The sequence below is a fragment of the Chiloscyllium plagiosum genome, chromosome 5 (genome assembly GCF_004010195.1).
Source record: "Chiloscyllium plagiosum isolate BGI_BamShark_2017 chromosome 5, ASM401019v2, whole genome shotgun sequence".
NCBI lineage: Eukaryota > Metazoa > Chordata > Chondrichthyes > Orectolobiformes > Hemiscylliidae > Chiloscyllium > Chiloscyllium plagiosum.
In genome coordinates, this window is record NC_057714.1 from 29,416,146 (window position 1) to 29,427,782 (window position 11,637).

Genomic DNA, 11,637 nt, shown 5'->3' on the forward strand with positions numbered 1-11,637 from the left:
TTTATATAATTTTATGGGTTTGTGCAGAACAAAGCTGAATGTGAAAAACCTCGCCTACAGAACATTTGACAGGATATCTGAGTTGCAATTAACTAATGCAATCGTCAGCTACATGTAATTGTGTAATTAGAGTCAATCTTCAAACCTCGGTTGCGTTTTTGTACATTACCCTTTTTTGGTATCTTGTTCAGAGCTATCTTCATTGCTGAACTTCAAAATAAAGATTTGTATTTGTAGGATCTCATAACATACCAGAACGCTGCATGTTGTGGAGTATTTTTGAGGTGCAAGTCATTTTTATAGATGGTCATTTAGAACACAATAACAGCCCATGCACAGCAGTTAGACAATTATTAACCAGTCAGTTCTATTGGTGTTGGAGAATCCAAACCGCAGAAGGGCTCCTTGTTCTTTACATAATGCCTTGAGGTCTTCAATGTCCATCTGAGCATGTAATTTATTATTGTCCTCAAAAACAAAAGCACAGCATTCCATCAGCGTTTCACAGAAGTACCTGCTTAAGTTATGATCTTCAGTGGGGCTTAATCTGGCAACCTTCCGAATTAGATGAGAGGACTAATAACTGAGCCAAGCTGTCAAGTGCTGATTGAAGTTAAATGTGTAAAAAAACTGAAGCAATTTCATGAAGCATACTTTAGCCTAGAATGTCACTGCAGGAATTCCTCAAGGTAGAGTCCGAAGGCCAACTTTAATCAATTGCTTTATTATTGACCTTCCTTCCATCATAAAGTCAGAAGTTAGGATGCACACTGATGGTTTCACAATGTTCAACACCATTTCTCACTCCTCAGAGACTGAAGCATTCTGTGTTCACATGCAGCAAGACCTGAAAGACATGTAGGCTTGAGCTGATAAATGGCAAGTGACATTCATGCTACTCAAATGCAAGGCAGTGATCGCTTTTAACAAGAGAGAATCAAACCATTACCCTGTTGATGTTCAATGACATTGTCATCTTTGAATCCCCTTGTATTAACGCTAACGGGTTCCAGTTGACAACAAATTGAACTGGACTGGCCATATAAATATTGTGACTGCAACTGCATTTCAAAGACTAGGAAATTCTGCAGCAATAACTCATTTCCTGTCTCCCCAGTGCCTGATCACCATTGTAAAAGATACAAGTCAGGAGTGTGATGGAATACTGTCCATTTGCCTGAATGGGTTGACCTCCAGAAATATTTGAGCTTGACACTATCCAGGAAAAGGCAGCCTGCTTGATTGGCATACCATCCAGCACCTTCAACATTCACTCTTCAGTGCTGGTGCACAGCAGCAACAGTATGTACCATCGGAAAAATGCACTGCAATAACTCATTTTGACTCTTCCATCAGCACCTTTCAAAAGTTACCTTTTAGAAAGATAGGGACAGCAATTGCATGTGAACACTCATATCTGCAAGTTCTCTTCTAGTCTCATACATTTTCATTCGGAATTATACAGCATTATTTCACCATCACTGGGTCAATATCTCAAAACTCTCTTCCTCAAAGCACTGTGCATCTCCTTACTCCCCCAATGTCTGCAGCAGTTCAAGGAGACTATTCAGCATCACCTCATTTCAATTAGAGATGGGCAATAAGTGCTGGCCTGCCAGCAACACGTATGTCCCATGAGCAAAAGAAACATGAGTGCATATGTTTGTTTTTATAAATGCACATCAAAGTACCGTGTCCCAGTTAGAATATCAGCATTATGTGGTTCTCTTGCATGCATTATCTCCACAAGGGCAGGAGCTTTCCAAAATGGTTAAAGTAGTCCAAACTATTATATATCTGGAGCAATTTGGTCATGTTCTTATTGGTATTGTGTTTTGAAACCTTGTGTTGTTATAGCTCTGCATTATCTACCTTTTTTGTTTCTTGGTTGTTTGAGAGATCTGGCTGGTTGTCTTTTTAGCTTAAGAATAAATTTTCTTAATGGTGCAAAATTTGAAAAGCTTTCAGAAGCACCGACTGAGAGAGTACTGTTGAAATTTGTAGCCATATGACATTTGTCGAGAGTGAATTAGACCTAAGGAGTTGGGCAGGTTGTATAGACAGGTTTTTGATATTCTTGGTTTGTCCTCTGAAGACAGTGAACAGTGGAAGTTTGGAAAATTTCATCGGGCCTGATCTTGCAGTGATAATGATGGTAAAACTGTCAACACTCAGTGTTTATTCTTCCAAAACATAAAATGAGTGACAACCTTTTCTGGAGTCCATACATGCCTGCTTTTATGATTCTATGCTTTTCTATAGTATGCACTTGAATTTACCATAAACTGAAATCCCTGACGTTGCACCATTGTACCATTAGTCTCGCTGTAAAAAAGCTGTCTTGTTGAATGAGGTGTTAATTGTGCATCTATAAGTGTACTAATTTCATAATTAGTGAAGAAAAGCAATGTTGTTTCTGATGATAAAAGAAGTGCCAGTTTTTAAGTGTTTTTAATGTTCATGAAATATATTTTAGCTTCTACTATAGTCAACATTTATGTTCCAGTCATTTATTTTAAATTTTAGAAAATTTTAATCAAAATTTCATTTATTGAAAAGTGATTAATGCAATTTACTTCCAGTTTGCTGTCTGAGAATACGTTAGTGTGACTAACTACTTTCTTGCTTAATGATTTCATTGGAGCTAGACACATAGAGATCCTCTTGATTTGGCGCCAGATTGAAACTAATGTCGGAAAAGTGCAGATCCACAACAAAGATCACTAGATATTTATGCTAATAAGTGCTGTCATGTTGCTGTAGATTACCAAATCAGAACTATGATGTTTTTGCCCCAGGAGCTTCTTACTCGTTAACTTTGCTTACATGTGACATCCCAGAGCTGCATTTCAGATTGCTTTCAGATTTAGCAAAGTGACCTTGCTTGGTGTTTGCATACTGAGACCATTACTGAAGCAAAGACTAATACTAAATAAAGTAGTAAAACAAAAAAAACTAGAATAATTATTATTGTAATACCATTGTTAATTTGCAAACCAGGAAAACTCAATCTTATTCAAAAATAAAGAGTTTGAATATATTTGTCTTATTTTCCTCCCATTTGTACTACTGTAACTTTTAATTTACCTGATTCTAACTGTTTTTTTCCTCAATTTTACCTTTTTAACTCTACATACTTAAATCTTTGCGGCTTTTTTCTCAGCAATATTACAATCCCTTCTTATATTATTACTGGATAAGTCAGATGCCGGAAACCTGGCCTGATAGGTCATGTTTTGTTTTACTTTTGTTTTAATAATGTGGTCTCTCACTGAAATATAAGAATGAAATATTGAAGGTTTTATTTTAGTAATAAAACTGAAGTTTATTAACCAGAAGAACTGAAGCTAAAATAGTATAAACCAAGCTATTTATAACACAAATTCAAAGAGTTTGAAAAGCACAGTAAATGGAGAATTCCGTCAATTCCAGAACACTCCTTGACAGGTTCCAAAAAAAGTCCCTTGTACATTGCCTAAAAGCACTTGTTTCACAGCCAGAGAATAATATTGTTTCCTAATACCTCGATAAGATTAAGGTGATTGTGACTTTAACTCTGAGATTGGAAATGCTGAGAGATTCTTCCTGGAGCTAATATACACAGGGATTTCACTGTACTCAGCTTCAAGTAGCCTCTTTTGTCCCAACACTTTTAGATTGGGACTATGACAATCTCCGTTATTCTTATGTTTTGCTGTATTCCATCCATCTCGGGAGCAACAATCTGTGCAACTATCTCCATTTAAGGGCTTCACAGAACTGCTGAAGACAAAGTGAAACTGAAAAATATATTTCTCTCTAAGCTACGGATGCTTCCCCTAAACTTTAAAAGCCCCTAAACTAGAAATTTCTAACAGACCTTTAAGAACAATGGTTTACCTTGCAAAGTTATAAATCATCCTTCGATTAAGAAATACATTAGTATAGCTAAAGTAGCTTTCGCAACTGTTTTTTTAAAAAAAGTCTTCATGGTTACAGAAATACATGCAATTTAATTATTAACTTCAGATACAGAGAAACACCATGAACCCCAAATCCAAAACCTTAACTTAAAACAAATGATATTAAAATTTTATATAAATCAAACAATTTATGTCTTGGCATTCCAACCCAATTCTGTTGTCTTATTTGGAACTTGGATCTATTTAAGCAATATTGCCTTTGGCTTAAAAAAAACTTTTCCCGAGGTCAGTTGCTCTGCCAATCAAATGGCAAAGATTGTTTGTCATGACTGTAGCACATTAGAAAATTAGAAGATTACTACACATTTTGATACTTAGTTACTGACTGTTAGACAATGATAACCACTGTAACCAAAACAGAAAATGCTGGAAATGCCAGCAGGTCAGGCAGTATCTCTGAAGAGAACAAACAAATTAATATTTCAGCTCTCACTCTGTCAAAGTTGAAAGGCATTACAGATGAACAGCATTCTTAAAAAAAAAGAACGAGAATGGAAAAACAACCACAAAGATACAGAAAGGGAAAGGAGAGGATGACTGGCAGTAGGTCTCAGTGTAAAGCAGTAAATGTTTGAGGTGTTATACAAACCTGCAAAGATAGGCAATATCCTGAGAAAATATAAATAAGTAAATGACATAAGACATGCAGTGTGTGTAATCTTTCTGTCTTGTCCAGGATTTCCTCATATTGCTTATGTGTCATTTCAATTCATAATTTTATTTAATCAAAGGTGAATTATTTGAGATTTCTGTTTCATTCCTGTTTTGTGCAATTTAGGCTGGACCATTATGATCGTTTAATTGTTCATCCAATTGAATCGATGGTAATCAAATGGACTCATGAGATTCGGGATGTATTGAAGAAGGATTCAGCTGAACCATTGTTGCAAGGACTTAATCCAGGTCCGAAGACAGAGCTGGATTTTTGGAAGGCAAGGAAAGAAAACTTGCTGTGTATTCATGAACAAGTAAGTGGAGCAAGAACAGGTTGGAGTATTTGGCTTTCCTTTTTTCTTTCAAAACTTAGTCTGTATCCTAAATTTAAAAATGTTTAGTGTCTGTTGCCATTATATTTGCTTATTGGTAAGTGCAGGAAATTAGTCTTACTTTAACTGTTACATTCTTCTAGCTTCAGACTCCAGTTGTTCGAAAAATGGCTAAAATCCTAGAAACTACAGAAAGCAGCTATTTTCCCACTTTCAAACAAATTTTACAAGATGTTGCAGGTGGTACGTATTGCGCTTGTAATTTGTAAGTAATATTGATGGAATGTTTTCTAATGCAGTATGGTCTGTGTTGCCTCTGAACAGTGTAAATATTAGTTTTAGGTTGTTGATACAAAGGCTGATATGTACTAATCATTTTGTATCTGTGAAAATGATATTACATTGTGTTGGTTGGCAACTTCTATGACATGAAGTTGACAAACTAGTGATTTTTGTTTGAGCAAAATCTGCGAGAACATTTCATGAGTGCTGTTGCATCAGGTTAATTCCAGTTGTCTGACTGTGGCCTATATGCTTTTATTTGAGGAACTCTGAGGGGATTAATTCATTTAAACTCAGAGGTATGATGTCAAAAAGGATTCTCTTGATCTCCAACAATTTATTGCTGTTTCTGTTGAATTTGATTCGAACTTCCATTAAAATTATGGGTGATAAACAAGACAGAAGTTAACTACTGCATTATTTTTACCATTTTAACCTTGTAAGAAAATAGAACATCGAAACAGAATCAACATTCAAGGTCATTGTATATATGTAACAATCTACTTGATTTCACTAAAATGCAAAAAGGAGCTGAATCTGTAATTTGGATTTGTTGTTTCGACTTTGCAGATATGAATGTGCTCTGAATCCTTATGGTACACTAGATTGGTATTCCACTGACTGCATGTGCTTAACATTTGTATAAGTGCGTTATTCATTTCCTTTTTAAACAAATAATAATTGTAGGTCAATCTTTTCACTTGCGATGCTGCATCTAATTTTACCAACATGACCTCTGTTCTGTGAAATTTATGTAAAGGTCTGCTACTAATTTTTTCTAAATCTGTAGATGTCAATTATATAATGATTAATGCACTTTAAAAAACAAAACTTTATCATGCAAGATAGCTGCAGGCACCAATTATAGGTGAATTATGTTGTAAAATGGCATATTGACCAACTGCCTACAAATTTGTATTTGCAGTAATTTACTGTGGCTACAGTGGCTCATCAGTCTATTTCTGTGACTATCTTGTAAACTTTACAAAATGTTGTTTGATGTCCTGTGACATTGCTGACAGTGAATTGGAGAAATGATAACGTATCACTGTCTCAGACGTCTTTAATATCCTATTTCTGTTTCATCCAATTGCTGCATTTTTTCCTCCCTTTAACTGTTTTCGATTCCCTCTATTTGCATTGTTATCTTTTCTGCCCTTCATCTTCTTCCTTTTGAGTGGGAGATGGTTAGTAAGGTTTAGTATGATGAGGAAACATGCAATCAATAACAGAACAGATGGGAGGAGTATGGAAAATGTGGTTTTCAGGTTTCTTCACACTCCTTCACTCTTGTGTTAGCCCTGTTTTTTTACTTGCATCATGTCACGTACCAGTGCAGCTCCCCAGTCACCTATTGTCTTACAAATCATCACTGGCTCCATTTCCTTATTGATTGATTTAGCAGTCATTGAATTCTCCCATCCCCTATTGCTAGTCTGTTGCTCACCACCTCCTAGGCATTGCATCAACCTCTCAAAACCTCCCTCCTACTTCTGATAGTGGGTGCCAAAAAGACCTTGTCAAGAGGGTAATGGAATGCTCCCCACTTGCTTGGATGAGTGCAGCTCCAAGAACACTCAAGAAATATCCAGGACAGAGCAGCCACTTGATTGGCATTACATCCACAAGATCCACCCCCTCTACTACTGACACTCAGTAGCAGTAGTGTGTATCATACAGAAGATGAACTAAAGAAATTCAGTAAGGGCTTCATAGACAGCACCTTCCAAATCTGTGATTGCTACCTTCGAGAAGTGCAAGGGAAGCATATACTTGGAACACTACCATCTGTAAGCCCTTCTACAAGCCATTCAACATCCTGACTTGGAAATATATTGCCATTCCTTCAAAGTCTCTGGGTCAAGCTCCTCGAACATGATATTGTGGGTCTACCTACATCATTGGATTGCAGTGGTTCAGGAAGGCAGCTCATCACCAACTTCTCAAGGGCAGCCAGGGATAGGGAACAAATACTGGTGCAGCCTGCAGTACCCATATTTCAGGAGTGAATTTTAAAAAAAAAACTTGAATGTAGTGAAAGGGAAGGTAAGAAAATATCTAGGAACTCACATTGATGGCATTGTTGACAGATCATTGTAATCCTGCACGTCTGTGAAGATATGTTCACTTAATCTCTCAAAATGTCTGCTCTAGTGTTTCTGTAACAGTCAATCCCAATGAAGCTGCAACTATTTGAATTTGGGCAACTTCTTCAGACATGCCAATGATGGAAAAATTTGTAACATCCAAGCAACTGACTCCTTGACACCAGATAGCATTGGATGTCATGGACTATTGAACTGTCACATTGTTGACTGCAGCCAAAATATTACACTTCACCGTGGCGAACACTGAAGTTCCATGCAGCGTGCAGTAATATTGATAGGGCATGCCTTCTTTCCTGAGTGGCCAGATGAGAGAGGTTGTGCCCAATGTTTCATCTCTCTGGTCCACCTCTGTCCTCCAGGATACTCAAGTATTTCACAGCTGTTTAGCAGTCTGTGTGAAATCTGAAATGTTGAAGGGTGATGGAAAGTAAAATAAGAGGTACCTCAAGATTGCTTCCAATACGTATGTTGCCTATCATGAGTGTCTGCACTGTGCAACACCCAGATACAGGTGGATGAGAACTGAAGCATAAAAAGCCACCTAACTTCCACGGCATGCTGCATTACTACACTGTCTCACTGTCTGATACTTCTTCCTACACAGGACTGTAAAGTGCAGATACCTGAAGGTGGGATCAGCTGAAGATGCCACACATACAATCATATGTTTTAGATGACATTTATTCATCAACTCAAAGGTTCCAGGAGTGCAGAAATAAAGAGGGCACTGGAGATCAGAAAGCTAAATTCACACCTCATTGTGGAGCTCCAACAAAGATAAAGTCAGATAAAGTTATGGTTATATGCTACATTGGGTGAGTGAAATTAGGCACTTATTCACTGGAATTGAATTCCCCCTGCCCCCCCCCCCACGAAAACCCTTGAACATTACACTTTGACCATGAGAATAGAAGAGCAGAATAGTTTTAAAGGTGTTGCTGTCCATAAAATTGGAACATGTGCAAAGAATGCAGCAAGTTAGAATGCAGGTAAAACAAACAATGAGTAAGCACATGGCAGACTGACCTTTATTACATGGATAATTTTGGCATATCAAGATATCTTGTTAAAAATGTAAGGGACTATCGTGAGACCACATCCATAAGGAAAGTGACACTTGTATTAGCGACAATAATGAAAGCTTATTAATTTTTTTTGGCGGGAATGGTGTTATCCTTTAATAAGAGATTAAATTGGGCCTATACATTCCGGAGATTAGAAAAATAACAAATGATCTCACCGTAACGTGGAAGAATTCTGAAGGGGCTTTATAGTGGTGATGCTGAATTTTCATTTCTAAGGCGAGGAGCAGAACTTTCCCTTGCCTCAAGAGACATGGACAATGGCAAGAACATCAGGACAGCATGGTGGGAATGAAAAATTCATAATCCTGCCATGAATAAACAGATTTCAATTTTTTCCCTTAGAGTTTAAACAGCAAGATCTGACACTTGCTAATGAGCGGTGCCTACCTTGTTTCTATACTTTTTCATCCTATTAATAGCTCATCTTGCCTCATGTGGTTAGGTAAATGATTACAATTGAAAGTCAAATGGAGCCAGATCTTAGTGGGATGAAGAGGGACTATGGTCTGCCTCCACAGTCAGACAAGGGTCTTATCCGACCTTAGACCAGGTGTTGAACAGCCAGGCAGTTGGTCCAACCAGAGTCCAAGAATCAGTGTCCTTACACTTGGGGGTTTGGGCCACAGTCTGTTCTGCAGGTGAAGTGTAACGGTCAGGTCAGTGAGGGTGCTGTGGAGACAATGGGGACTGGGAAGTGCTCAGTCCCATTTATCCTCACAGGTTAGTTCAAGAGTTGTGCCACAATCAGACCTGAGGTTGGGTATTAATGGTCAGAGGGTTAATCAGAGACCAGTCAACCCAGTACTGGGAAAAGTGCAGCTCAGGTCCGGGGTCACTGGAATGAGCCACTGAGGGAGTGTTGTTCGTGTAAAAGGGAAATTACAGATAGAAGATTGGGAATTCAAACATCAGTGAAGGGAACAGTAAATTGTGGGGTAAGGTTTTCTCAAGTCACAATCATTCAAGCCTCAACATGGGATATGTGTAAGGCCAAGAAGGGGTTCAGGGAGGTAAATTAGATTAGATTACTTACAGTGTGGAAAGAGGCCCTTCGGCCCAACAAGTCCACACTGACCCGCTGAAACGCAACCCACCCAGACCCATTCCCTTACATTTACCCCTTCAACTAACACTAAAGACAATTTAGCATGGCCAGTTCACTTAACCTGCACATGTTTGGACTATGGGAGGAAACCGGAGCACCCGGAGGAATCCCACACAGACGCGGGGAGAATGTGCAAACTCCACACAGTCAGTCGCCCGAGGCGGGAATTGTACCTGGGTCTCTGGTCTCTGGGAGGCAGCAGTGCTAACCACTGTGGAGAGCATTACCATTATATGAAACCTTATCACCTTATTGCACTGTGCAATAAAGGAGCAATATAGCTGTCACTACATGTAAACTGAATGAAGCAAATCATTACTTTTCTCTTTTGAAGGCAGAATATAATTTTTGAATGTAAGGCTCTGTTAAGGCCAACTTTATGAAGTATGTAACCACTGATTGGGTAATGCCACTCATCTGCCAGCAACTTGAATTTTACTGAAAGGTCATTCTTTTGACAACAATTAGCATTAAAATTTACAGCCTCAAGCAATCACAATCACTACAAACTTTTCATTAACTTGCCCAGTCATGTCCAATGCCTAAAGCTATACAGACGCAGACTTTATAATCTAACCGAGTTTGCTATTCCTACATTCACTTCTCAGACAATGCTTCAGAGCTAGTGCATTCGTGTAATAACAAGATATCTTGATATGCCAAAATTATCCATGTAATAAAGGTCAGTCTGCCATGTGCTTCCTCATTGTTTGTTTTACCTGCATTCTAACTTGCTGCATTCTTTGCACATGTTCCAATTTTATGGACAGCAACACCTTTAAAACTATTCTGCTCTTCTTTTCTCATGGTCAAAGTGTAATGTTCAAGGGTTTTTTTGGGGGGTTGGGGCACGGGGGAAGGGGGAATTCAATTCCAGTGAATAAGTGCCTAATTTCACTCACCCAATGGAACACTATCACTTTGGATTTGCAACATATATCCATAACTTTATCTGACTTTATATTTGTTGGAGCTCCATAAAGTGAGTAACTTTGTTTCTCTACATTTTTACTCGATCTGCCGTCTTCTTGCCCACTCACTTGCCTACCTTTATGTTTTTACAGCTTCTTTGTGTCCTTTTCACAGCTTGCTTCCACCTACCTTCTACAGTTCTGTCCCTCCATCTGAGTTAATACTAATGATTGAAATTAGCTGAGGACCAAGCATTGATCCAGTAGTCTCCACAGCTTGTCAACTTGAAAATGTAGTATGAAAGTAGTGTAAGAGAGCTGGCTAGAAATATGTTGGGATAGTTAACTATAGAACTAAACCATAGGGCATGGTTTGAGCAGCAGACGATCTGAGGCAGTGGTGGAATCAGGCACTGCCTTCAAAAGAGAAAAGTAATGATTTGCTTCATTCACTTTACATGTAGTGACAGCTATATTGCTCCTTTATTGCACAGTGCAATAAGGTGATAAGGTTTCAGCCTTCCGTTCTTGTGGTTGAATTGCAGGCTCCACCGAGAAGAATGATGATTCCCCTCTCCCCCGACCCCCAACCTTCATGTTTCTTTTATATTACTATCCCTGTGGAACTGAGTGGTCAAGGTGATGCCACAGAAATGTGGTTGGAAGTTCATCTCAATGATTATAAACAGGTTACTTCAGCAACAGGCAGATATCTAGAAGAACAGTGAAATCTCTGACTAGAGAATTGAGTTTCTTGTAGTGATCAATGGCTTAGTCTTCCTGATATTTATTCTGAACTCGCACTGGATCTTGGACAGGCTGTGAGTATATTTTGGTATAGTGGTGGAGTTGAGAGAAAGATGGAAGAGTTGGCTGATATGAGTTTCTGGATAAAAACTATTGCATAGTTTACCATTGATTTTTACCAAGAGGCAATGTATGCATGAGAATTACGAGATATTGCATCCATCAAAGACACCAGAGCAAACAAAAGAGAAGAAGATTGAGGGTGTTTACAAATATATTAAGGAAAAAAGGGTAACTAGGGAGAGAATAGGGCCCCTCAAAGATCAGCAAGGCAGCCTTCGTGTGGAGCCACAGAAAATGGGGGAGATACTAAATGAATATTTTGCATCAGTATTTACTGTGGAAAAGGATATGGAAGATATAAACTGTAGGGAAATAGATGGTGACATCT

General features: G+C 38.4%; 1 protein-coding gene across 1 annotated transcript in view; it reads left to right on the plus strand.

Moving 5' to 3' along the window:
• LOC122550241 (dynein axonemal heavy chain 11-like) overlaps positions 1-11,637 on the plus strand; it is a 456,308-nt gene that overhangs the window by 31,375 nt on the left and 413,296 nt on the right. Inside the window, exons 4-5 of the mRNA XM_043690997.1 lie at positions 4,741-4,930; positions 5,092-5,191. Coding sequence (XP_043546932.1) covers positions 4,741-4,930; positions 5,092-5,191 — 290 coding nt within the window. The remainder of the gene's footprint in view (positions 1-4,740; positions 4,931-5,091; positions 5,192-11,637) is intronic.